The 27,293-nt window shown below is 56.7% G+C and overlaps 1 protein-coding gene across 1 annotated transcript in view; it reads left to right on the top strand.

Annotated features, from left to right (window-relative positions):
* The first annotated feature begins 988 nt into the window (after window positions 1-988).
* VSTM2L (V-set and transmembrane domain containing 2 like) overlaps window positions 989-27,293 on the top strand; it is a 32,951-nt gene continuing 6,646 nt past the window's right edge. The window contains exons 1-3 of the mRNA XM_066235022.1: window positions 989-1,338; window positions 21,997-22,166; window positions 23,811-23,861. Of these exons, the coding sequence (XP_066091119.1) occupies window positions 1,218-1,338; window positions 21,997-22,166; window positions 23,811-23,861 (342 nt within the window). The 5' untranslated portion in view covers window positions 989-1,217. The remainder of the gene's footprint in view (window positions 1,339-21,996; window positions 22,167-23,810; window positions 23,862-27,293) is intronic.

Below are 27,293 nucleotides of genomic sequence, written 5' to 3'. Positions count from 1 at the left end.
GACCTCGAAAAAGATACTTCTCTAATTGACTGTTTCCTCATCTTTTAAATGGGGCCATAGTCCGCCCTGTGTCTGCACTGAAGGCCTAGCCCAACAGCCCAAGTAAACTGGTCAGGGAAGGAATCGGAGGATCTAACTAGATTCCTGCTCTTGGGAGCGGGTGTAGCTTCATTGTCCCCCCCCCCCCGCCCGCCCCAATATTCCATCCAGGCTGATTGCTACTAGGAAGGGAGCCCTAGGGTCCAGAAGGGGGCGATCCAATCCACTGCGCTAGGCCCAGCGACTCCGTTAGAAGGAGCCCCAGCTGCTGGCCTGCCTCGCTCCCATTACACAGACACGAAAATTGAGTCCCAGAGAGAGGAACAACAGCAGTAACAACTATTGAGCTCCTACCACGAGGGCGGCATTATGCTAAGCAATTTACACACAGGATTTTGTAAATCCTCACCACGAAGCTATTATTCCTATTTCTCAGGTGAAGACCCTGAGATTCAGACAAGGGTAGACACCCAGACACGATCACACAGAAAGCCAAGGCTGGGTGGGGCAGGACTAGAACCAGGTCTTTTGCGCCCCAGCCCTGGTCTCACCGTCACCTCCACCCCCATGTGCCCCCCCCCCCCCGCCCCGGGTACCGCCCTGCTGGCAAAGTTGAGGAGTCCGTCTCCGCGCACTGGGTCTGGCGGCAGGCGGAGAGGTTTCCTTCCTTCCCCCGCTGGAAACTACTCCAGCTTCTGAAACCAGCTGTTTCACGCTTTGAGGGACCCGGGTCCTTGGGGTGGCTTTCTGCACCCCACCCCGCCCCCTACGTGTGCTCTCGGGCGGGGGAAGTTGCGGGTACCACTTTAAAAATCCCAGCCTGAGCAAAACTTTGATGATAAATCAAGCGGCAGATCCCTCCGCCGCCACCTCCTCCGGGCGGGCGGGAGGGAGCGGGAGGGAGGGGTGCGCGGCGGCACCGAGCGGAGTGGCCTTCCGCGGAAGGGAAGAGTCCCGCAGTCGGAGGCGGCCGGCTGGGCGTGCGCTCGCTGCCCGCAGCCGGAGCTGGGCCGGAGCCGGCCGAGGTCTGGGGCCGGGTCGGGCCGGGTTCAGCGGGCAAGGGGCAGCGGTCGCAGCCGGGAAGCCAGGCCGCACCCGGCAGGGGACGGCGGTTGCGGGGTCTGCGGTCTCCGGAGCCCCGATGTGAGGCGGCGGCGCCCCCGGCCCGAGCGCACACCATGGGGGCCCCGCTCGCCGTGGCGCTGGGCGCCCTCCACTACCTGGCACTTTTCCTGCAACTCGGCGGCACCACGCGGCCGGCCGGCCACGCGCCCTGGGACAACTACGTCTCCGGCCACGGTGAGTTCGGTCGTCGCCCCCGCGGACTTTCCCACCAAACCCCACCCGGGCTGCGCCGCTCCAACTTGGCGATCCCCGGGCTCGAACCCGCGCTGAACGTGGCGGGAGTCCCGGGGCGCCCTCTGCCGGGTCCGCGGACCCGCCCTGGCACCCTGGCCATCTTGTAGAGGAGGGGGCACCCCATGCGCACCCCGAATCCGGCTCTGGTGGAGATCCCCTTTCTCCCCCCACACCCACTCTCGCCTGTACACACACCTCCACCACCACACAGACATTCACAGCCACGGGCACGCTCAGAGCCACACTCACTGCTTTCTCACACTCACAACTCCTATCCTCACACATCTGCAAACACCATCTCAGTTCCTCCTCCTCACTCATACACACTCACGCTTGTGCCCACTACACACACACATCAGACGCTACGGCTGGTGGGCTCACACCCTGCCAGCTGGCGTGCAGGCTCACACACTCTGCACAACTCTCGCCTGCCTGCCGGCCTGCAGACATGCTGGCAAATACACACACACGTGAACACACTTCGCTCGCCCACCTCTCCCTGCCCACCTGCCTTTCCCCTTTGTGGGTTTAACCCCACAGCTGCCTGTGCCCCCTCCCTCTTCACACTTGCCCCTTATGCCACCAGGAAACCTGGGGAACAGAAGACCCTGCCTCTTGAGAACTGGTAGCCTGGGGCTGCAGCCACCCCTGTTGGGTGGGTGCATCTCTGGGTCAGAGGCTTGGTGGGAGCCCCTCGGAGACACTGGAGTAGTTGGGATCGCTGCTTGCAGCCAAAGGCGTGGAAGGGAGGAAAGGGTACCCGATGTTTTTGTCACCTCTGGGAGTGGACGGGAAGCCCCTGCCATCCCTCTATGGGGTACCGCCACTCAGCATCATCCTCGTTCTCCGAGGACTGAAATGTGGGAAATCTCAGCTCCCGCCGCCGTGGGAGCTGGGGAGCAAGCGTCCCCAGCACTGGCTGTCTAAGTGTCAGAGCTCCTTCTAGCCCCAGAGGAATCCAAGTTGGCAGCAGAGTTGGATCGTCTGAGGCTGATACTTAAGAGGGCTCCTGTCCCCTGTGAGCCAGGCTCCTGTGTGGGGACTAGGGCATAGATAAAATGGAGACCCCTCCCCATCCATCCCTTCCCTGCAGAGGCTCCCGCTCAGGTAGGAGAGGCTGCAGCACCCAGTGCTAGGCGCCGTATGCGAGGGCTGGGGACAGGTTTGCACGAGGGGCAGAGAGCTGAGTGATTTATCCTTATGGGAAAGAGTCAGCTCTGGGACAGGGGACAGGGGACAGGGAGAGGGTTGGGGGGCGGGTTAGGGAGAGATACTCAGAGATGGCTTTCCTGGAGTGTGACAAATGAGTGGGATTGCTCCAGGGGGCCTGGGGGCTTCCAGAGCTCTTCTTGGGTCTTTGCTTTTTGAGAACTAGGACTCCCTGTACCTTCAGCCTTGCCACGCTTGATACTAAACGCTCTGTGTATCACTTACGCACCATTCATATCCGTCTTCTAATTTCTACCGGCCTGTTTGGAGCAGTGGTAAATAGGAGAAAGGTTATCCTGATTCTCAATTCACAGAGGGAGAAGCCAAGGCTCCGAGAAGAGAGGGGACTTGCCCAAGGTCACACGGTGAATGAGTGGCCGAGCTGGGACTGGCCCCAAGGTCTACTGGAAAAGATAGCGCTTTTCCCAGGACATTTATCTCCCTGTCAGAAGCCCTTGCATCCAGGGAAACTGGGAATTCCCCCTTCCACTCCCTTCCTTGCTCTGCTCAGTTCCTTGGCGTGGTTGAAACTTGCTCCCAGAGGGTTTTCCAAGGAAAGGCTTCCCTGAGTTTGCAGTCCCAAGAGCTATAAAGACTGGGGCTCTGAGGATTATGGTCACCTGTCCCTGGAGCACCAAGACCCCAAGGATTTGAGTGCCACTCTCAGTCCAGAGTTCCCAAGGTGGTCCTCTGTAGGGAAGCAGGGTTCACCCTCTGTGTGGCAGTGTCCACCTGCCCCCTGGTGTCAGCTGTGCTTAGGGACACAGCTCTGTCCTGCCAGCTGTAATGTCCCCTCTGAACCCTGGAGAGGTCAGCTCCATGGCCCAGAGGAGGAGGGGCCAGACGGGAAGGACGCAGCACTGAGCGCAGGGACACTGGGCTTCTCCCGCCGACTGTCATGTAGCCCTGGGCAGGTGAGTCTGTCTTTTGGGGCTCCTTTTGTCCCTCAAGAAATGAGGAGATCAGGCAACTCTCCAGGGGCCGGACTGCCTTTCCCCAGCATGACCAGGTTCGAAGTCACCAAGTAGTGGCTGCTGAGGGGCCCCCATGGCTGTCCCTCCACGGGGCCAAGTGGCCGCCACCACAGGAAGGGTTTGGAGCCACTCACTTAATCACAAAAAGAAACTGTTATTAATGATAGTGAGACGTGGTGAATAAGTGGGTCATGTCTAATAAGCCATTTGTGTTCAGGAGGAGAATACCAATTTGATAAAAGCTGCGTGTGCTGAAAAAGCCCAGAAATTGCTGTTTAGCAGATTGGAGCCTGATCGTTTCATTATTCCTGGGCTCCGCGTGTCCTCAGCTGATGCAGGAGAGGCGGCCGGGTTAGGAAGGTGTCTCCGTACCTGGCCCGGGGTGGGGAGGCTGGGAGCGGGGGCTCCCGGGGAGAGGCCCACTGGCTCCCACTGCTCGCTGGCCGCTCGCCTCTCCAGCCCGCTCGGAGTCCAGCCCGGCAGCCAGGCTGACGCTGTCTGCCAGCCTGACCCAGGGCTTGTCACAGGGAGAGCCCGTGGTCAGATGGGTCCTGAAGGACGTCTGTCTCGCTTTCTGTCTCCTTGTTATCCACTCGCCTTCAGCCCACTTCGCAGAAGGCTTTATTTTTAAAGGCACAAGGAATGAATGGGGAATGAATGATGCATGCCTCTTAGGGAGGCATCAGGAATTTAAAGGCTGGGGTGGCGATGGTCAGTGTCTGCTCCTAGTAGTTACTCAATAAACAGCAGCTACTTTGATTTTTCCTTATCAAAAAGGGTTAGCTCACCGCCATGAGCACAGCAGAAGCGGGAGGAAAGGGAATGAATATTTATGAAATACTGTGGGATAGGTGCTGCCAAATCCTGCCAGTGTTACCTCACTAACGCTGACACTATTCATGGAAGGGGCTAGTGTTGGACACTCAGCCCCTCAGGAAAAGGATCCTGAGGTTCAGAGAGGACCAATGAGTTGCCCAAGGTCACTGAGTCTGTACAGACAGCTGGAGAGCTGTGCCTAGGATGGAGGTGTGTCTGCAAGTCCTGGGCCTGCCTCCTTCGGGACAGGTGGGTTTGGCAGGTCGTGTGAAGAGACTTCTTCCCCTCCAGTTCCATCCAAGCGCACTCCCTTCCCTGTCCCCATAGACCTGGCGAAGCAACGGGTTCCACCAAGAGGAACCAGCTGCTCAGAAAGGTGACAGGATCTTGCCGAGGCCATGTGCAAGTTAGGAAAATCAGCGGGACACCTTCAGTAATCTTTTCATAACTTCTCCAGGGCAGGGGTCCGGGAGGTAGGGTCTGTGTGAAGACCTTTGCAAAGCCCCTGCCTTGGAATCACCCAGGGAGCTTATTCAGTGCAGATCCCAGAGTCTTCCCAGACCCACTGGCCAAATCGATTATTGATGGAACCCTGGGACCTGCATTTTAATAGGCTACCGAGGCAGGTCTCCTTCAGCCTGGAGTGAGGGAGCCACTGTCCTGAGTGTTCACCCATACCTGATGGACGCATGGTGGGGAAGGGGGGGATTGTCTGCTGTCAGGGCCTGCTGGGTGGGTCTGGTTTTGCAATAGAGGGAGAGGTCCGGGCTGGAGTAGGGACGTGGACCCTGAGAGGAGTCCCAGGAAGCCTCACACTGCAATGAACATCCATCCCCTCACCCCACCTTGCCACACACACACACACACACACACACACACACACCTGGGCCAGCACTTTCAATTATTAATACACCCCAATGCAGACATAGATCCTGACTTGGCCAGGCGCCTTGCCCATTGAGTGATGCACTGTCCTGAGGTTTTCCCTGCTGCCAGGAGGGAGCAGTGGGGCGCGGGGGAGGCGGTGGGCCGCTGGGCCATTTGGCAAACAGCCTGCGCACTGAAAAATGACTCTGGCTTTCTCATGTTCCTTACCGAACTGTTGGTGTCTCACCGTCAATAAGCTGGCTAGTTTGGTGGCTGGGATGGAGAAAATTGAACACTGTCTTCTGAAGGTTATGATGTTTAAAAATGTGTCCGCCGTTGTCTCGGGTGTTGGTGATTATTCTATCAATTACACCCGTAAACACTCTGCCCGGGGCTGAGGGTTTCCCGGCCTCCTGTGGGGAATTGGCCCTCACAAGCAGTTTTCCCCAAGTCCTTCACACCAATCGGGTTTGACACCTTGCCTGTCAGCGGCTCCTGCGGCCTTTCCCCAAGCAAGGGGAGCTACCGGCATGCCTGGCAGGATGGGGAGTTCAGCTCATCGCCATGGTGACAGCAGGGGTGTTGGGCAAGTCTCCTGTGACAAACAAGTGGACAGGGTCAGGGTTGATGGGAGAGTGGTCCCTTCTGACCCGCCAGCTGCAAGGGCAGGAGACGGAGCCCAGGGGGTGAATCACCAAGGCTCGGACCCAGCCAGCTCGGCCCCTCGGCCCATCTTCCTCAACCCCTTTCACAGAGGGGAAGACTGAGGCCATGGGCAAGAGAGCGTTTGCCCCAAATTTCCTGGGAGGTATTTGGCTTTTGGAATCACCTTACGTAAGTCTGTATGAATAGGGAGAGAAATATATGGAAGCAAATATTATTAAATGTCATGCAAGGGCCTTAAACAGCACCATCTCATGTGACCCCCCAAGGGGAGGGGACGTTTTCTGGAGGGGAGGTCAAAAGGCTTGCCCAAGGTCATGCACCTAACAAGTATAGGAGCCTGGACTTGAACCCAGGACTGTATCTCCAGGGTGCATGCTCGCTGCGCTGTTGAGGCGTCCAGAGGAGGAGGGGGGCGTGGAATGATCGTGGAGACCTCCCCATTCTGCACTGGGCGTGGTGGGGGAGCAGGGCAAGTGCCAACCCAGACCGAACCCTGCCCCCTGCCGTGGTGACCTGCCATCTGCCTCGGAGGTTGAAGAAACCAGCTGGGTGAGGATGTGGTGTGAACAGTGACACAAATGCCGGTGTGAGGGCTGGTGTCAGAAAGAGGGGAAAGGTGGTGGCATGAAGCATCGCTTTGGCCATAGTGGTTGGCCATGACCTCGGCCTTTAGGGCTCGAAACAGCTGTTGGGGTTATGGGAAGAGTCGGCCCCAAAGGGAGTTTGGGGCCCGCTGGGCACACAGGTCGGAATCTGGCCACTCTTACCCCCCTTCCCCGTGTTGTAATGACTGGGGGTTGCAGGGCAGGGGCACAGGGGCAGGTCAGGAGTCCCTTCTGCCCTGGCGCCCGCTGCAATGCTCGGCACAGGGAGGTGACAGGGACCGAACAGATGGCAGGAAGCACAAAGCAGAGGTCTGAGGTCCGAATTCATACACTTTTGCTCATTCCAAGTTAATGTAGTTTGAAACATTTACATAATTTCAGTGTCATAGGAAATCACAAAATTGGAGCGCTCCTCATGTCTACCGCCCACGGCAAAGACATTCCAGGGTGGGTACAGCTGATCGCACCTGACAGGGGGCAGACCCAGGCCCGGCCCCCGGGGGTGTAGGAGATGCTACGGCCTGGAAGGTGACAGGGCTTCAGGGTGCGTCCTCCTCTCCGGGACCCTGATGAGACGCTTCCATCAGAAGAAAGGTGGTGGTCTCCCTGGGGGAAGGAAGCTCCCCCTCTACCAGCTGGCGACCCTGGGGTCCACAGCCCAGCCACTGGGTCCCTCCGGTACCTGCTCCTTTGGAGAAGTGAGGTGGAGATGGGGTGACAGAGAGGCTGCTGTTCCTCCAGGTCCCCTGCCCCCTGCTGTGTCCCCTCCCCTCCCTGGAAGCCAGCAGAGAAGTCTCTGGGAATATCTCCACACCATCCCCGGTTGAAACCTTTCTTCAGGACCCCCGGGGGCGCTCAGCAAGATTGGTTCTTACCTGAAAGATGACTTTAGACAGAATCCAGACATGCCTCTTATATTTTAATAGTTACGCATTTATTTTAATGTAGATTAGGAAAATATCACCAGCACAACAAAACTGATTTCACGGACGTGATTGCTTTGGATGAGTCTAACGGGATGTTAAGAAATAGCAGGTGAGGTTATAAGAAAACAGTAAGGACGTAACAGTGCTGGGCGTACACAGGCACGTCCTGTGTGGGAATGACATGCTGGTCCACAGGCTCCCCCACCACCTCACGCCCCTTACTCCTCACACTGGGAACTGCTGGCCCAACAGGGGTTGTTGCCATGTACTCGAAATTTGATCATTCATTCATTCATTCATTCACCAAATATTAACTGAATGCCTGCCATATGCCCGGTCTTTCAGCCACTGTAGACAGCAACGAAGAAGGCTGATGAGGTTCTTGTCAGATAGCCAAAGCTATTTTTAAAAAGGTATGCGTAAACTGTGCTGAGAGTTAGGAAGCAGAGACGGCATTCAGCTTGGAGAAGGCCACTCTCCCCTGGGGCGGTGAGGGTAGCTAGTAGTGAACTGCTCATCACAGGAGGTATGCAAGCTGGACCCCACCAGTTATCAGTCGGATGTGATCGAAAGGGGATTCCTGCCTTATTTCCCGAGGGAGCGAACGCAGGTGGGCGGGGGGGGGGGGGGCTGCAGCCAGAACCCAGTAGGTGGTTAGTCGATATGTGTCAGTCACCCAGCAACTAGGTGACGGTGCTGGGATAAGAGCACCTGTGAGCACAGCGTGCCTGGCCTCACACGAGGGAGGTAGCAGGGGTGAGGCCCCTTGCTGTCCCTGTGTCAGGGTGGGGTGGGGGTGGGGGAGGGTCAGCGACCCCTTTGCACCTTCACTTCCCCTCGGAGTTAAGGAGCCGGAGTCGAGGACAGTGGGACCTTGGGTTTTCATTCCCCCCTCCCCCCAGCTCTGCCGTCTGGGTGGTGGCAGGACCCTGCCTCCCCTGGGCCTCAGGGTCCCTACCTGAACCTGAACCGGGCTGCGTTCCCCTAACCTCAAAGTGCCTAGACTTTTTCCATCTGCATCTTCCCAAGCCCGATCCTGGATCCTCCAGTCAGCAGGCGAGGATGGGGCCGATGGGGGCGTGGAGTTCCATCTAGCGTGTGGTGCTCAGCTCTGTGGCTTTGGGGTGGATGGGTGGGTCTGAGAATGGAAATGCCAGCCAGCGCTCATTACGCATTTTCTGTGCCCACCACTTCCCCTCCTTCCTCTCATTTAATCCTCCTACGCCGTAGGAGGAGGGCTGTCCCATTGTACAGATGAGGACACTGAGGCTTACAGAGGGGTGATGCCGCTTGCCCGAGGGCACACAGAGGTTGAGTGGCAAAGCCCGGCTTGAGCCCAGCCTGTGGGACTGCAGAGCTGGAGTTCTCTGCCTGCTCACCCGTCCTGCTTCTGGCTGCCAAAGCAGGTGGGTGTGTGGGCAGGGGCCGTGTTCCGGAGCGGCGCCCTGGCTGCATGGCGCGCTCTCAGGGCTCACAGCGCCAGCACGCCGCCGGGAAGGCCTGGGTGTGGCTGAAAGACGCAGGTCTGGGAGTCTAGGCTCCGAGATCTCCATCCTCCACGGCTAGGGAGGCCTGGTGGTACCTGCCCCTGTGGAGAGGTGGAGCATGCGTGTGACCCCAGGTGCACCTGCTGTCCCCTGGGGGTTCTACCAGGGGCTCGTGTTTTTGTCTGAGCGGATGTCTGGAGTGAGTGTGTTGGGGTGATTGATGTGGGCTTTGAGGAGCTGTGGTGCGGTGGGAAGGAGCCTGGGTGGTCCTTTAGCATCCTGGCCGGACTGGCTTCCTCTGCCCAGTAGCCTGTGCTTCAAAAGTGGCCTCCCCGCCCCCCTCTGAGCTGTTGCCCTTGGGACAGAGAAGAGAGGCTCTGGGAGCATCTGGAGGTTAGAGCGGAGCTGGGAGAGGGGGCCTTGCTCAGAGCTATCGATGAGGGGCTGGCAGTGCCCGACTGTGTCAGATGCTCCGGGTCCTTCTCTCCCCTGGTTTCTCTCTCTGTCTCTCCCCCTCCCTCTTTTGCTTTCTATCTCTGTCTTTAACTCTCTCTTCATCTTTCTTTGTCCCTTTGTATGTGTCTACATTTTCCTTCCTCTTCTCACCTCTGTCCTCTCTCTCTCTCTGTCTCTCTGCACACACATACATGCACACACACACACACGTACCTCTCTTCAGATGACATCTCTGAATTGTACATACACATGTTCTGTGTATCATGACTTTCACACAGAGCAGGCACTCAAGAAGTGTCAGTCGAATGAAGTGAATAAAAGAATGAATGACCGCCCTGGCTGAATAACTTGGTTGTTAACTTGGTACGAGTTGTCCCCGTACGCAAAGGTTACTGGTTCGATCCCTGGTCAGAGCACATACCGAAATAAATCAGTGGTTTTGTCTCTCTCTCTTTCCCCCTTTCTCTCTCTCTAAAATCAATAATAATAATAATAATAATAATAATAAAAAAAGAGTGAATAACCAAATGGTGAAGGTACAAGAGACACTGGAGCTTGTCCAGACTAGTGGCTCCTAGTTAATTTAGAGGTCACAGTCCTCTTGAGAATCTGAGGAGAACTGGATTGTTTCCTCAGAAAAAACCGCCACATTATTTTGCCAAGTTTTAGAGGGTTTGTTGAGTCCCCAGAGCCCACCTGTGATCCTTAGGAGAGGCCACCTTCATCTCACCGGGAGGGGAAACTGAGGCCCAGAGAGGAGCCAGCAGGCTGGTCTCAGGTCACAGGGCAAGTGTGCAGCAGGGCCAGGCGTGGGCCTGGAGTCCTTCCCCTGCCCCATAGCCCTCCCTCGTGACCGGGGCTGCATTCACCTTCCCTGGCAAGCCCTTGTGAGTGGGGGTTTTCAGGGGGTGGGTGAGATCATGAAGGGGAGCAAACCAGAGGCAAGAGCCCGGGAAACAGCACGGGAAGGTGAGCCATCGGGGGTCCCTGCAGGTTTCCAGTGAGAGTGGTTGCTGTGTCCTGGTGCAGTCAGGGAAGACTTCCTGGAGGAGTATCCAGGGACCTCCAGGGCTGAGAGGAGACTGCAGAGACTAGCATGGAACTGGGCCGGACTGCCTGTGTCTGGCAAGGGCTTCACTTGGAGCGTCGTGCAGAGCAGCGTGGGGAGCTTGGGCTCGGATCTCCAGAGCAGGGGGCACCCTGGAAGATTCCTAAGTGGGGGAGGCAGAGGGTGTGGCCAGTGTTCGAGTGGGTGTGGCCATGCGAGTGGACAGTGGCAAGGGACTTGGGAGCTGGCGATGCTCACGGAGGAGGAGAGGCTGCTTCCTGGGGGAGGGGCAGCCTCTGTGTCCAGGGGATGTGGAAACACGGGCGCGTGTGCACGTGCGTGTGTAAGCACCCTGGCCTCCTTTCTAGTGCTTGAGCACACCAAGCTCCTTCCTCCTCCGGACCTTTTCCCGAGAACCCCACCCCCCACCCCGCAGCTTCTCTTCCAACCTGCCCTGCCTCTGGCTCTTCCTCTGCTGTATGCCCGTGACCCCCTGTGAGAACCTCGTTGCATGGCCCCACCCGGCACCCTGGCCGGCCACCAGCATACCCATCGTGCAGAGGAGGAAATCAGGACCTAGAGAGACGCGGTTCAGAGCAAGGGAGCGGAGCCCAACTCTGCTTTCCCCCAGCCTGGCATGTTAAGGGTGTCTCTTAGGATTGGGAGTCCTGACTGCCCCCCCCTTTCTTAGCACCCTCAGGCCTGGTTCCAGGCTGAGGGCAGGGAAGGCAAGAGGGAGGGCAGGGTGTCTGTTTTGCTTTGTGAGGTTTTTAAAAAATTATTTCCGGCCTCGGAGGCGGCAGCAATTACGGCAAGCTCACTGGGGAGCTGTTTGCTGGCTGTCACCGGCCCGGGAAAGGGTCTCTAATGGAGGCCTGGCGGCCAGAGCGCATGGTAGTGGAAATAGCGTTCAAAACAGAGCGGCACTAATGGTCTCAGGCAGGCAGAAGCGAGGGAAGGGGGAGGGCCGGCTGGCTGTCAGCTGATGGGAGGCCTCTGGGGCAGGGCTCTGGGAATCACCAGCTGGTCTCTTTATGCCCCAAGAGACTCCAGCAGTGGTCCTTGAACTCTAGCTAGGCCCTGGGTGTCCCAAGCCCCATCCCAGCTCTACTGCTTCCTATTAAAGCTCCTTCCAGACAGAAAAAAACAGTAAGTGCAAAGGCCCTGGGGAGGGACAGAACCCTTCCACTGGCGATTCTCTGGTTCTAGAATGGTCCTTGTGTTTGAAAAGGCCAGGCCATGTTAGTCTTCTAGGTGAGGAAAAGGAGGGTGGGAGCTTTGGGGGATGGAGAGGCTAGGGCAGGACCACCCAGGGATAGCAACCAGATCCTCTCCACCATTATGATGTTCCGTGGATCCCACTGTGTGCCAGACACTTACAGCTATGTATGATCTTGTTGCGGTCCCACAGTGCCCATTTTACAGATGAGGAAACCGAGGCTCAGAGATTGGCCCACCAATGAGAAAGTGCAGTCGGGGTTCAAATGTGGGTCAGCCCGATTCCAGAGCCCACGTGTGTACTGCTGCCATCTTGGCAGCACCCTAAGTCAGGCTCTTCGTGTGTATTTGTTCACTTAATCTTCAAAATAAGCCTTTAAACCAGGACAGGAGGGGGAGGGGCTGGGAAGTGGGGGAACTGGGTCCCACCCAGGCCAGTCTCTGCGGGGGAGGGGGCACGACCACTCTGCTGTCTGTCTGGGCAACCTCTTCTGCTCAGGAGCATCCCTGGGATCTGCCTCAGTTTCTCCCCTTGTCTTGGTCTCTGCACCTGGTTTTCCCCATCTCTGCCTTTCCCCTTCTGCTCTGTCTCCCTGGGTCTCCCTGGCCCGGGCCCTCCTGGCTCCACCTGGGGTGCCTCCCACATCTGTCTTTTCTTTCTCCTGCTCGGTGGATCTGGGATGCTCCTTTCTGGGGCAGCTGCTTGTTCCTGTGGCTGATGCAACCTCCCCTTGCTCCCCCTGTTCACCCCCTCTCCGCCTCTGCCAGGCAGCCTGGAGGAGCACGTGCCTGGGCTTTGGGCTCAGACCCAGGCCCCCACTCAGCCTCTCTGAGCCTTCCTAGCCATCAGTGCAATGGGCTCGCCCCACTGGCTGGGCAGGGTGTGCTGGTGAGGATGGAAAGAGAGGCAGGCGGTCTGCCTTCTCCCGTCCCCGGCTCCCTGCACATTCCCCCACTCCCTCCCAGCCCCCTTCACTCCCTGTGGCCCAGACGTGGGGAGAGCGGAGGCAGGAATTCCACTGGGGAAACCTGCTTGACTCCCACGCTCCTGCGAGTGCCAGGATATTTTCACTTTCCTTAAATCTCCCTAGATCTGCAATTCCACTGCTGTCTCCCTCGATATGTGCCGTGGCCGTGGGAGGCGCCCCGCCCCCAGCCCTCCTGGCTGTGTGTCAGGGCTGCCTGGCAGGGGACCGGGGCCAGTCTCCACCTTCTCTGCGCCTCAGTTTCCCCATCTGTCGGGAGAGGAGAACGATGTTAGTGGCTACTACCCGGGTTGTTTTGGGGGTTGGGTGAGTTATTTTATTTTATTCAAGAAACACTTCCATGAAGAGGAAATGAAATATGATCTATGCTACAACGTGGCTGGACCTCAAAAACATTAGACTAAGTGGAAAAAGCCGATCCCGAAAGACTGCAGACTTTATGGTTCCATTTATGTGAAATGTCCAGCATGAGCAAGTCTGCAGAGACAGAGGGAGACCGGTGGTGCCCGGGCTGGAGAAGGTCTGCTTGATGAGGACAGGGTTTCCTCTCAGACCGATGAAAAGGTTTCGGGACAAGGCAGGGGTGGTAGATACACCCTACTGTGAATGCACTAAATGCCACTGATTTGTTCACCTTAAAATGGTTAGTTTTCTGTTATATGAATTTCACTTCAGTTAAAAATAACTAACTAGCCTGACCAGGCGGTGGATAGAGCATCAGACTGGGATGTGGAGGACCCAGGTTTAAGACTCTGAGGTCACCGGCTTGAGCCCAAAGGTTGCTGGCTTGAAGCCCAAGGTCTCTGACTTGAGCCCAAGATTGCTGGCTTGAGCAAGAGGTCACTGTAGCCCCCCAGTCAAGGCACATATGAGAAAGCAATCAATAAACAAGCAATCATTGAACAACTAAGATGCCATAACAAAGAATCGATGTTTTTTTATCTCTCTCCCTTCCTGTCTCTCTGTCCCTCTCTCTCTTTCTTTCTCTCTGTCTCTGTCAAAAATAAACCCCAACAAAAAACTAAACTAAATACGAAACACCTCTAGAGCATGTACTCTGTGCCGGGCAGTCCGCTTTATAAATCTTAACACATTTAATCCTTACAACAAGGCTCTGAGGCAGTTGTTATTATTACCCTCATTTTACCGACGAGGAAACGGAGGCACAGCATCTCCAGGCGCTTGTGCTGTGGTGAGCGCTCAAAACTGTTAGCTATTTTACTTTTTAGTGGGTCGAACAGCTCCCCTTGCCTATCAGCCAGGGCTGAGCAGGGACCCCACCTGGGTGATTGTGGCTGGTATGTGTGTCTAAAACTCAGCAGGGAGCGGGGTGCCCCCAAGACTTGAGGCCCCACTGCGACCCACACCCTAAGTCAGGCTCTTCACGTGCATTTGTTCTCTTAATCCTCAAAGCAAGCCTTTAAACCAGGACACATGTGGGAACTGAAGCTCAGAGAAGTGAAGCAACTTACACGAAGCTGCACAGCAAGCCAGGGCAGTGCTGTGACTCGCTTCCTCACCTGCTAATCCTGGGCACCCTCCCCCCATTCCCTCTCCATCCTCCCGGTCCCCTTCGCCCTTTGGCCCACATAGCGACACTCCTGTCCACAGAGTGTGTCCGAGGACCCTGAGGCTGCAGAGGTGACTGCACGGATTGCACGGGACAGGAGTCCCCTAACGGGGGCGTCTGCCCCGCACCGCAGCTGCAGAGTAAACAGCTCCCCACCAGGGCTCACGTTTCTTTGATGTCTCCTGTTTCATTCAAAATTCATAAATTCTGTATGCTGTTCTGTAATATATTCATGTTTGTTTTTAAAGACAGAAATAATGTTCTTTCCCCATTTTGGGGAGGGAGATCAGTGCCTTGGGAAATTTCTTCCCTGGTTTGAGCAGCACAGGCCATAAGGGAGTCCTGCATTCATTCCATTCTGCGTTCATTCTACGAGCGAGCATTCTGACCTCCTGGCTCCTAAAATAGGTGTTAGTCCTCGGCACGTGCGAGACACAGGGAACCTTATGGTGAACCGGACAGGATGTGGCCCATCAGCCAGACCGGAAGAATCTGTAGGATGCTGGTAGGTGAGTGGCCGGGAAGGCTAGCAGGTCCTAGAGGTGGGATTGGGCCAGTGGCCACGGAAGCCAGAGCCAGTGACAGCGGTGGGGAGGGGGCTGCCCGCCACTGTCCACCTCCAGCGGGACCTGCACCCCAAACCCCATCTCATCAAGAAGAAAGCCTCTGCTTTGTGTCGCTCTGAATTGCACGGCTAACTCTCGCCGGTCTCCCCTGTTAATGAGAGGAAATGGAGATGGAGGCTCGTGGCCTTCAATAAACAACCTTTCCTGGCTGAATTTACGGACGCTGTTTGGTTTTCATAGTGTTTATTTTTACAGTTACCCTCTATTTATGGCAAGTGGTGCTGATTTTCCATTTATGGCAGTAATAAAAGTCTCCTTTTAAGCTGGAATTTTTTTTTTAAGTAAAAAAAGGGAAAGATGCTTTGAAAATAAATATCAAGTAAATTATATAGTGCAGGTGGTGCGGGGATCCTGCAGGAAGGGGGAAAACCGTCTCCAAAAGGTTGAACTTGGGCAAGCCTCTCTCTGGTGTGCCCTTTCCTGCTCTGAGCTCCCCCTGACCAGCCCCACTCAGCCTTCAAGCTCAAGTGTGCCTCCTCCTCCTGGAGGCCTTCCCTGACTACCAGGCATGCATAGGCTGACTTTTCCTTTTCCTAGCATTGGCCTCTTGCCCAGCTATGTGAATGATGCACACCCTGAACCACTGTACAATCTGGGCTCAGTCCCAGCCATTCATTGTCTGCACAGGAGTCACAAACATAGATCTGTTCCTGTGTGTGCGCTGACCGGGGATCAAACCCTCAACCTTTGTGTATCGGGACAATAACCAACCGAGCTCTCTGGCCAAGGCAAGTGGTCTGAGCATGTCGGGAAGCCCAGCACAGAGCCTGGGCTAGGGCGGGGTGCCATGACGGCTGATCGCTCCTTCTTGAGCCAAGGCTGGCGTGTTTCTGTGAAGCACACTGCCATCTCTCAAGCTCCTTCTGTACAGAAGGCTCCCTCTCTGCTCCTGGAGGAGAGGCCAGCGTGTCCACCGCAAGATAAAACCACCTTTCTCCCGATGCACACCTTGATTCTGCTTGCTGCAGGGAGCCTGCCAGAAGCCAGGGGCTGCCCAGCAGGAAACAAAGAGAAAGCTCAGGGCCTCCCCTGGGCCCTCGGGGCAGTCCCTCTGCACCCGTCCCTGGGGAGTAGGGGCTCTAGCTCTCGCCTGCTTTCTCAGCCCCTGGGGGCGTATCCATCCTGTTTATCTAGAAGCCCCCCTAGTGAACGTTTTACCTCTCCTGATTTCATGGGTGCCCTGAGAGTCACAGGTGAGCAGGGCTTCATTAGACACTCCTTCTAGCTCTTTCCCCCTATTCTGCCTCCCCAGCTGGGAATGAAGGTGGCCACATACCCTTCCAGCCCCAGCACCCTGCTGAGGGGGACACAGAAGAGGCTCTCTGGGAAGGGCCCCTCTCCCAGAGTCACACTTTTGCATGCTGGAGAGGAGAGGGAGCTGGGAGTGGACTGGGGTTTTGTCTGGGACACTCTGCCATCGGCCTTGGGGTTGGGATCTGACTGTTCCTTCATGCTGTGTGACCTCAGGCACCAGCACTTCCTCTCTGAGCCTTGCTCCCTCCTCCCGTGAAACGTGGCTAGCAGTAATGGTACCCCCTCATCAAGCCTTTGGGCGGGTGAAGCGGGGTCCTGTGGGCATTGACACATAGGTGGGGTTTCCTTCGACACCAGAGCAGGGGATTGGCCCCATGGTCCCCAGGTTCCCCGAGCCTCGGTTTCCCCAGCTGTAACAAAGGGACAGTGATCCCTGCTCTGCAGGGTTGCCGTGAGGATTATGTGGGGTCAGGCGCATCAACTCTCTGGTTACGGTGGGCCTCCGATAAGAAAGATGATCCCACAGGCATGGTGGGGCTGGTCCATGGCCCTCAGGGTTGGAGGGGGTGAGGGGCCGCAGCAGAGCGGCCACGGACAGCCCTTCCTGCACCGCCGGCATTTCTTTATTGCGCTGTTTCACCCTGGATGCATCTCACATGACAGTTTTACGGGCCCTCTCGGGGAGCCACCAGCTTGCCCGTGGCCCACGCGGACCAAGCTGGGCCTAGGCACTGGAGGTCATGAGGGCCACAAGGAGGGCGGTTGAGGAGGAGGTTGTCCCGTTGGGGCCTGATCAGGACCTTCCTGGCTGCCTGTGTCTGTATGTCTGTCCCCATCCTCCTCTTCTGAGTGCAGTTTCCCCCAAAACACTAGTTGAGCACATGGTAGGTACCTCATAAATGTGTGAATGAATGAATGGATTTATTTATTTATGCCGCACGTGTCTAATAGCACCTCCCACGTGCCTGCTCCAGGCTGGACAGTGCAGGCGCCAGGCCCGGGGGAAGCTCCCAGGCTGCGGCGAGTCACAGACACCTTAATATCTGTCACCTAACACACCCCAGTGGGGCAGTGAGAGGAGGACTCTCAGGGACCATCAAGGCCGCCAAGGAGGGCCTGGGCTGAGGTTAAGCAAGGGACCCACGGGGTCACACTGGCTGGCTCTCTCTGCTCTGTCCCTTTGCCTCTCTGTAGCCCCAGCTCTGTCTTAGTTCCCCTGGCTAGCAGCTGCCCCTGCCCCCAGCACCCCCTGCTGTTGCTCTGGCAAAGACTGATGGGTGGGCTGGGGTCCAGTTCCTGCAGGCTTCCTGGAGGAAGCAGCCTTGAACCAGCGATTTGAAGATCGGAATAGCAGGGAGGACTGTGCAGAGGGAAAGATTTGGGGCTGAACCAGAGGGTCCGGGATGAGGAACTGCACTCAGAGTCAGGGGACTGGGGGCTGGGCTGGGACTGCCTGTGTGGACAAGCCCGGTCGGGGCCTGAGTGAGCCCCACTGGCTGCTGGGGGGAGCTGATGAGGAGGGTGGGGAGGAGCAGAGCTGGTGAATGAGACCAGCGACCAGGAGTGAGTGAAATGCGGATGTTGTATCCACCGCGTAATCATAAATGGCTTTCCGGAGAAGACAGAATTTTGAGCTAGAAGGTGAGATAAAGCAGTGCTGTTTGTTGAGCCCCTACTATGTGCAGGAAGCGTATATTGCCTGTGTAATGCTCCCTGTGTCTCTCTCATTTTCTCCTTTTATTTCAGAAAAAGAAACTGAGGCTCAGAGAGGTAGAGGGGGTTATTCTAGTCACAGAGTGAGGGGGGGTGGAGAGGAAACAGGATTTGAACCCAGACCTGAAGGCAAAACTCTGGATGTCTGTGCTGAACCAGGGTCAGGAAAGTTAAGAAGGAGGTCAGGGCCCTGCTCTTGAAGGGCAGGGAAGATCTTCCAGGTCATTTCCTGCCTTTCCCAGACGCCAAACTGAGGGACCTAGGCTGAGCCCGTGGGCTATTTCCTGCAGATGATGCCCTCATAACTGGGTCTCTGGTTAATTAATACGTCGCCTTTCCCCTCCCAATTAAAAGCAGAAAGGAAGATGTTGCATACAATCAAGCCTCTTTCTTCTCCTGCAGAATCCTCATTTGTGGACACCGGTGTTAATTGTCTTCCCAGCGAGCCCAGCCCTGCTCGGGCCCTGGGGCTGGAGAACACAATTGCATCCTTCTCAAAAATCTATAATTATGCTCTCGCTCCCCTGGGAACTGGCTGTGAGGAGTTACCTGGCAGGGAGGAGGGCTCAGGGACAAAAGAAGTCAAAGAGGAGAGATGGATTTTCCGTCCTAAACTCATCGGGGTGCTGATGCGGAAGTTGGGGCTCTGGGTGTCTTGAGGAAAAGAGGTCGGGGTGGAGGGTCGGGGAGAGGAGCTGCAGGAACAAGGTCTAGAATTTTCGGGCTTCCTCTCTAGAGCCCTCTGGAACTGGGTGCAAATGTAACTATCCACTCCCTCTGGCGCCTTGGGCAGGTCACTGAGCCTCGGCTTTCCTGTCTGAAAAACGGGCATCACAATGATCACACCTACCCCATAAAGTGATGGTAAGAATATGAAAAAATGTAGGCAAAGGGCGTGGCTTAGTGCCTGGCACAAAGCAAGAACGCAATACTTAATAGTGTTGATGATTTTATCTTCATCATCATCATCATCATCATCATATCATCATCAAGATTACAATGGATCATCTACCAGTTTCTGGTGCTGACACGATACCCTCACTCACAGAGTTCGGAGAGGGAGCAAGAACCTCCAGCCAGTCGGGGCTGCCCTCTTTCAGGGGGCGAGGGAGGAACGGAGCTCCCCTTCTCTGGAGGTATGCAAGTGGGATGCTGCGGTGTGGAGCCTGGTGGCTGAATTCCACCTGGTAATTCAGATCAGACTCTGATGGAGGCTGAAGGACTGACCCCTGGGGCTTGGTTACAACTGCTGGTCAGACGTGGGTCCAAAAGCCAGTTCTGCGTGACTCTTGGCCAAGGCATGTCATCTCTCTGAGCCTCATTTTCCTCACCTGTGCAATGGGAGTGAGTAGATTAGAGAGCATTGGAGACAGTGCCTGCATCGTGCTGGGTATGCAGTAGATGCTCAATTAATGGTGGTTCCTTTCCTTTTTTAAACCAGGCTCTCTGGCTTTCCCCGCTTTCTCCCGCTGCCCCCTTTCTTCTTGCCCCTGCCACACATCCTGCAGGGCCTGGCCCACGTGCCACCTTCCTCCTCCCCTATGCATCTCCTCCCCCAAGTAGAAGTGACCCGTCCCTTCTCAGTGCCCAGGGCGCTGCCCTTAGAACACGCATTCCTTCCTCCCTCAGATTGGCTGAGCTGGTGGGGCTCCTGAACCACGAATTTTAATCCCCATTGTGCAGAGGAGCAAACGCAGGCTCAGAGAGGAGGAGAGCTTCTCACCAGGTCGCACAGCAAGTCTGTTGGCAGAGCAGGCTCGGTCCGCCACCCCTGGGCCCTGGCCCTGTGTTCCTGGCGCTCATCTGCCTCACAGTTTCTCCCTGAGCGGTGGTGGGCATCCTTGGGCGGTGCCTGGGACAGGCCTGCATGTTGCCGTCTATGAACAGATATGTCATCAAATGCCCAGAGCCTCAGTTTCCCCACTTCCCTGCAGACATACTGCCCCCTTCACCACTAAGGTTGGAGCCAGTGGCTCCGGAAGGGCCTTCTCCAACCCCATCCCACTCCACCCAGGCAGCTCTCGGCAGGGTCAGAAGGGATCAGAGATGGGCCCAGTGCCCCTGTGGGAAGAAGAGTTGGTGGCCACACTCACAGCCAACTCTCCTGGCTCCGTGAGTTTTGGGAGCCAGACTCTCACTCCATCTTCCAACCAAAACCCTTCCCCACTCCTGGCTCAGGACTACCTGCTCCACGGGGCAGTCCCTCCTCTAGGAAGCCTGCCTTGATTGCCCCAGACGGGGTGAAATGTCTCCTCTGTGCCTGCCTAGGCCTAGCACTTAGAATAAAACAGACCCGCCCCTTCTACCCCACAGGACCCTGTAAAGTTGGCCACTTTGGACTGCTTCTTTTTTAAGAAAAAAGAGCTCTATAATCAAAGAGTTTAAATTCTATAGGAAGAGTATGGTCTTGGGAGTCAGGCAAGCCTGGGTACAAATCCAGGCTCTAAGTGTGGCCTTGGAAAGGTCACTCCCTGGCACTGGGCCTTGGCTGCCTCCACTGAGCAATGGGCACATGTGAGGGGGAGGGAGGGAGTGAAGGCCGGCCCTGAGCCCTCATTGGGTGTCTGCCGCACACGGCCCCGAGCGCTGGGACTGTGGCTAGTCTAAACTGGAGGGTGTGGTGATCGCGTAAAATACACATTGGATTTCCAAGACTCGGGGAAAAAAAATGTAAAATGTTTCATCAATGACTTTTATTATTGTAAGTAATTTTGATATTTGAGGTTAGCTAAAATACATTATTGGAATTAATTTGTCTTGTTTAAAAAAATCTTTTTTTCTTTTCCTATTAGAAATTTGAAAATGCCATGTGCCTCAACTGTATTTCTGTTTCTGTTGGGCAGTGGCCTCTGCGTGACCGTCCCTGGGACCTGAGGGCAGAGGAGGCTGTGTGTGTGTGTGGGGGGGTGACCATCACCACTGGGACCCGAGGGCAGAGGAGGCTGTGTGTGTGTGTGTGGGGGGGTGTTTGCCAGGCTCTTTGGGGGTGAGAGGCCTGGCCAAGGACGCGGGGCCTGCGGCCTGCCCTTGCTGATCCCTGGTGGCTGAGCAGTCTCAGGCCGAACACTGCCCTTTCTGAGCCTTGCTTTCTGAGTCAGTAAAAGGACCCTGCGGGTCAGGGTCAGCGTTCTCGGTCAGTTTGGGCAGGCCAGTGGACAGAGGGAGACTGACCGAGGGTGGGTGGAGGCCCTGTTCCCCGCCCAGGTCACCCTGATGGAGCCCCGGTCCCCACCCAAGTTGCCCATCAGCCCTTCCTTGCACTCCTATTTCTACCCAGCTAGGTGGGGGGCTTCCAGGGCTGCAGCAGCAGGAAGGTGGGGCCCTCCCAGGGGGGGTGGAGGCAGCATGCCTGGGAGACCTATACGCTGTCAGGTGTCTTTCCAGGACAAGATAACCTCTTGTAGGAAGGAAGGATTCTAATTACAACTTAGGACGATATTTGTTTGGAGAGACAAGAGACAGAACATGTGGTAGGAAGGGGTCTGGGGAGGTGTAGAGTGGGGGGTTTGTTTCCTTATTGTCCTGGCAGTGTGGCAGGGGTGGCCGGTGGGGTGAGCTGCTGCTGGGTCAGGGGAACAGACTGTCCCGGGATGTGGAGGGGGAGCTGGGTCCTGGGGGCAGACAGGGGGCAGATGTGGCTCCCACCGCACCCTGGGGCCCTGAGAAGCTGGTGAATGTCGCACCTGCTTGGCACGCCCGGAGCACCTCCCCACTAGGTGCCAGGAACCGTGCCACCGGAGGGAGCTCTGGGTCCCACTCTGAGACGGTCAGTGTGCTCAGTGAACAGATGTGTGGCCAGGACCGGGGAGGTGGGGAGGTGGTCTGGGTGGTCAGGGACGATCTGCCTCTCTGGGGGCTGAGTTGGAGCTGAGCCCTGAGTGACTCACAGGGCAAAGAGGGGCCGAGGGAACGGCGCTCTGGGGGAGAAGCCCCGCCCAAGTGGGGCGTTCAGGGTCCTTGGACGACTCCTTCATCCCCGTGTCTGGCCAGCTCTGCTGTGGAGCACCCAGCACGCCCCACCTCGCGGAGCTCCGCCAGGTGCCCCACGGGAAGCCGATCACCCGCCCCTGCAGGCCTGGCGGCTCCCACTCGTCCACCTCTCCCGCCCACCAGCGCTGTGGCCGCTGGCCCTGCTGTCTCCTGAGTCCCTGCCCCTCCTCCCCCATTTCTCCGACAGCCCTGTTCACGGAGACGCCCCACGACATGACGGCGCGGACCGGCGAGGACGTGGAGATGGCCTGCTCGTTCCGCGGCAGCGGCTCGCCCTCCTACTCGCTGGAGATCCAGTGGTGGTACGTGCGGAGCCACAGGGACTGGACCGACAAGCAGACATGGGCGTCGAACCAGGTACGGCCTCGGGGCCGCGAGCTGGGCCCCCAGGCCGGGTCGTGGGTGCCTCTGCCCCTCGTCTCCTCTGAGGGCTCCGCTGCAACACCCCCACCCTCCCTGCTTCCTGCAACGGAGGCTTGTTTTCAGGGCTGGAGGCAGAGCGAGGCTGAGCACTTGGGATGGGCGCGACCGGAGGGCCCCCCAGAGAGCACAGAGTGCAGCCATGGGGGTCCACCCGTGCACGTCCACGTGGGGAAACTGAGGCCAGAGGGGCAGAAGCTGGGTCCAGGTTATGGGTCAAGGTGGGTCTCCTGACTCACCTTCCGTCACTTCTCCAAGGTAGATAGCTGGGCAGTGTGTTGTAAAGGCCCTGCAGACGTGGGGGACGCTGTTGCCCGGGTCAGTCGTGAGCACGCATGCGTGCATACCCTTCCACACACGTGCAGGCGCACCCCTGCCACCGGTCCCTGCACACGCATTTGCCTCTGCACAGGGACACATTCATATGTGCACACGGCGTGACCACATGCTGTTGGTGTCCCTCCTCACACACCAGGGCGTACTCCGTGCCACCAGCCCCACTGCCAACTGCCAACCCCTCTAACTGGGGCCGAGGGCTCTCTGTGGACAGCAGAGCCTGCTGGTCAGCGAGACAGGCTGGAGGAGCGCCCTGCCGATGACCGACAGACATTGAAGAGAAACCCCAGCTCCCTCGCCCCTCAGTTGGGATAAGCAGAGTGTTCTATGCTGTCTTCCCAAGGAGCCCAGCGGGAGTCGGTGCCAGTGCCCGGAGTGGAGTGGTCCCTGGCTCGATAACACACCCGTCACTGACTTCCTTCCTTCCCTTTCTGGTCTCGCTCACTCCCCTACTGATGTTTCCTGGGTCCCCTCCTAAATAAACCACTTGCACTGGAGTCTTTGTCTCGAGGCTGCATCATGGGAAACCCCAGCTAAGGCACGTTCACTCTCACACCTGTGAATACACAGCCAACGTGCAAACAGATGCCTCTACCCACCCACATGAACACGTGCATTTACACGCCTTCCTGTGCACAGAGGGGCGTGGCCACACCTTCTGGAAGATTAGGAAAGAGACTCTGACATATTCACACCTATGGATTAGACTCTGCCCTGCTCCTGGAAGTGTCTGTTCCCCAAAGCACAGGCTTAGAGGACTCCCCGGGGCGGTCAGAGAAAAAGCCCTCAGGCAGTGTTGCCAGTCTCTGCAGTTGGATGCCTCCGGGGTCAGCTTGCAGGGGATGCCACGTGGGCAGGGCTCCGACAGTATGTGCTGCAGACACCAGCTCATGCATGTGACACACCTGAAAATGCAACACATTCACAGATCGTCGCAGGTGTGCAGACACTCCTACGAAGGCACCAGCCAGACTCCCATCTTGTGCCTTTATCCCATTTATCCCCAAAGGCCCACGCCGCTAAATGCAGGACACACACAGTTTTCCGGGCACCTCCTTTATCTCCCTTTGCTCTGACTTCCTCCCTCTCCGAGTGGACGTGGACCTGAGGGACCCCCAACTCCAGACCCCAGGGCCCCACAGTGTCACCTGCCTGTAGCTAGCTAGAATCGTCACTGTTGTCCACACCCCCCTCCCCCCAGTAGTCCTAATGTCTTGTCTCTGCTTTCTCCTCCCCTCCCGACAGCTAAAAGCATCTCAGCAGGAAGACGCAGGGAAGGATGCAACCAAAATAAGTGTGAGTTCTGATAATGACTTCTCTCGCAAGGGCCCTAATGGAGGACACAGCTGTAATTTAAAAAGAAAAAAAAAACTTGGTCCAGTACCACAGGGAGCTTGGACGAGAAGACGGAGGCAAAAGGAAAAAGAAAGGGGGGAAATGGCTCTGATCTGTTTTTTAAAAGCCAGAGATTTTTCAAGTTCACTGAGCGACAGGCACAAAAAAATGACAAGAGGAGAGAAGACGCATTCTCTCTGGTCGGGAGCCAAGGCTGGCGCATCCCTGTCTCGGCAGTGTTTTTAATTTTGGGAAACCAATGGGGTCTGATGAGACTGAGACAGCTTTTCTTTTTTTCGGCCCATCACAACTGACAGCTTCAGCATCTTGGGGTCACTTGGGTCCTGTGGTTCCCGGGGTGGGGCGGTGGGGGTGGGATGGGAGAGGGCCTGTGCCAAGGGATTTCAGGACTGGCTGGGCCTTTTACCCATTGGCTCATTGTATCATTGCTGTGCCTCGGTAGGGGAAGGGCAAGCATGCGCCCATTTTACAGGTGGGGCCACTGAGGCTGAGACTTGCTAGAGGTCGTGGTGTGGCTGAGCTGACTCGAGCTCGTTGTCTCTAGGCTATGCTGGAGCCCCAGAGAGGTAGGGGACTCAGAAGGGGGTGGCAGTTTTTGTGGTGGACAGGCACCCAAAGAGGGGGGCCTGAAAGAGGCAGGCAGGACTGAGAAAGGAAGCAAAAGGGGCCTGAGTAGAGGGGATGGCCGGGGGACACATGTGGCCGTGGGGCCAGGCTGGGATGGATTGTGCACGGGCTGTGAGGTCAGCCTGGCAGGAGGCTGGCAGCCCACCACTAGTACACTAAGAGGATGCAGGTGCCCGCAGGGGTGTGGCCTCCGAGTTCACTCTTCTGCTTCTTCCGTAACTTTTCAAGGACTTGGGGAAGCTCAGGACCCCAAAGCCGATCAGACGAAGACACACCGAGGAGTCACAGCAGAAGTGCAGAGTGGGCACTGGGAGGCAGTGGGTGCTATGCCAGGCACTGGAGATGGCACAATCAAGGCAGGGAGGCGGGAAGAGGGCTTTTGGGAGGGCAGCTCCCACAGCTCCTCAGGCGAGAGGTGGGCCTTTAGAGCATCCTTCATGCCGTCCGTCCCAGGGCCTTTCTGAGTCGGGCTCTGGAAATTTTGAGCCATTTCCAGTCTATGGTGGCTGCTGGCCCGCCCCCCGCCCCCCACCCCCACCCCCACCCGGGGCTCCTCACCCTCTCTGCCAGGGGCACATCCGTATCTAATGTCCCGGTGCTTGCTCAGGCCCCCACCAGGGAAGCCCGGGCAGGTGGAGATCTCTGTGTGTATTTATACACCCCGTTCCTTGCAACTCTCTCGGCCCATGATTTTGTTTGGCATTTTAAGGGGCGTCTCAGGCAAAGGAGAGAATAATCTAATTGATTTAGAGGATTAGAATTCATGGCGGCTGGGCCCCACGTGAGGGGAATGCCAAGATGCTAATTAGTTAAATAAAATAAATGTGCTCTCCTGATTGTGCAATCACTCCCCCACCCCCAATGCCTGTGGTTCCTGCACCAGCTAGGGCTCCCAGGGTCTGGTTAGGGAACTCGTAGTCAGAGACCCAGCTCCTCCTGCAGACTGTGTCACGCGTGACCATCCTTAACTACACAGGCGTTTAGTTGGCCGGCGCCTGTAAGCAGGTGCCCACGCGGGTGTCCCGCGATCTAGGAGAAGCTCGGACTTTTCTCTGTCGCCTTCAGGGCTCTCACCCTTTGGGCTGTCCCATAGTGCTCGACTGGGGCCCCCTTCCCCTCCCAGCCCGGCTGCCTGGCTGCTTCTCCCGGGCCAGTCCCTCTGTCTGTTCCTCTCTTCCTCCAGTGCTGAGCTCAAGGAGCCGCCCTTGACCCTGTGACTCAGCTGGTGCCCTTACCTTCCCCTGCTGGCTGCGTTTCCTTCTGTAAGCATCCGTTCCTGTGACCGTTTGTGTCATGTCTGTCCCCCGCTGGAGACTGTGGGGCTGTAACTGTGCCTGCCTGATTCACTGTTCCATTTCCAGAGCCTAGCGCAGTGCCTGGCACATAGTGGGTGCCCAGGAAAAAATGATTAAGAGACTGTCACACATCCCCACACACACCCAGGCCGACGGGGGCATAAACCCAGATGGATTTTGATACACGGACATGCTGATGGGACATGCGTCCCATGCCTGGAGAGGCGTGTGCGCTGGAGACGTGAAGGAGGGAAGGACTTGTGTGGGACCGGGTTCTGTTCTGTAAGAGTCCAGTGAGCCAAGCTAGAATTCTGCCCCAATAGTCCTGTGTCTTCTAAAAATTCCAATTTTAGTGTAATATCTCCTGATTTTTCATTGTTGGGACCTTGTTTGATTTTTAGAAAACACCGTGGGAACCAAACAGCAGTCTGCTGGCGGGCAGCGTTGGGGTTCTGGGGCAGAGATACAGTCAGCTTCCAGGGGCGTGGGGGGCTCGGTGGCCTGTAGGGGCTGCCATGGTAACCCCGGGAGGGTTTGGAGAGGCTGTGTGAGCACGGGGTTGGGATTGTGAGGACAGGGGAGCCCGTAGCTGAGTCTCAGCTCCAGCTCTGCCCCCTCCCTGTGCCTCCCCCCCCCACTGTTATCTAACAGCTGTTTGGAAACTGTAAAGTCCTCTGAATTTGGCCGTGTGAATAACAAGGGTTATTAGGGTGAAAACTTCTTTGTTTTACAATTTAGGTTAATTTCCCCTTAACCAGTTTTGCAAGTACAGATGGTTTTCAACGTCCTAGAAGTGAATTTCTCCACACACAGTTTCTTTCCCAGGGGCCTCACCCGCCTTCATCACCGTTAGTCCCTCCTTCAGTCTAACAGAAGTTGTTTCTGCTGTAGATTGCGTGCCTGTAACCTGCTTCAGTCTGAGAGAGACATGGGAAGCCTGGGTTCCCATGTGCTCGTGGCCCTGTGCTCTGGTACACTCATCCTAATCCCTGCCTCCGCTCCAGCCAGACCCTGAGAGCCAGGTATAGCCTGAGAGGCCTCAGGAAGCCCCTCCTCCACCTCCATAAAGGGTCAGTTAAAAGGCAGCTGCATTCCTCAGGTCAACCAAGTGGCCCTGCAGGGGGAGCCCCTCCTGCCCTGCCTGGCTGCCCCCAAGTGTGGTGCACATGTGGAAGCTGCATGGGTGGGGTTGAGGGTGGGGGCCGGGACCACAGGGGAAGTCCACAAAGTCTGCAAGTCTGCATCCTTCCCGCTGCATTATCTGGCTAAGTGGTGGGTGGGTCAGGGTTTCCTGTGACTTTATTTTCTGCTATAGACATTTCTATCTTTTCTTGAGATTCCTGCAGTAATTCACAACACACATAGGACAGGAAGTCCTGAAGTCTGCAAGGAAGGCAAGACTCACGTGGAGGCAAAAATCACTCCATCCATCCTGGGAGTCCGTTGAAAC

The sequence above is a fragment of the Saccopteryx bilineata genome, chromosome 6 (genome assembly GCF_036850765.1).
Source record: "Saccopteryx bilineata isolate mSacBil1 chromosome 6, mSacBil1_pri_phased_curated, whole genome shotgun sequence".
Taxonomy (NCBI): domain Eukaryota; kingdom Metazoa; phylum Chordata; class Mammalia; order Chiroptera; family Emballonuridae; genus Saccopteryx; species Saccopteryx bilineata.
Note: the sequence above shows the minus strand (reverse complement) of the source record. Positions and strands in the feature narration are given on the sequence as shown.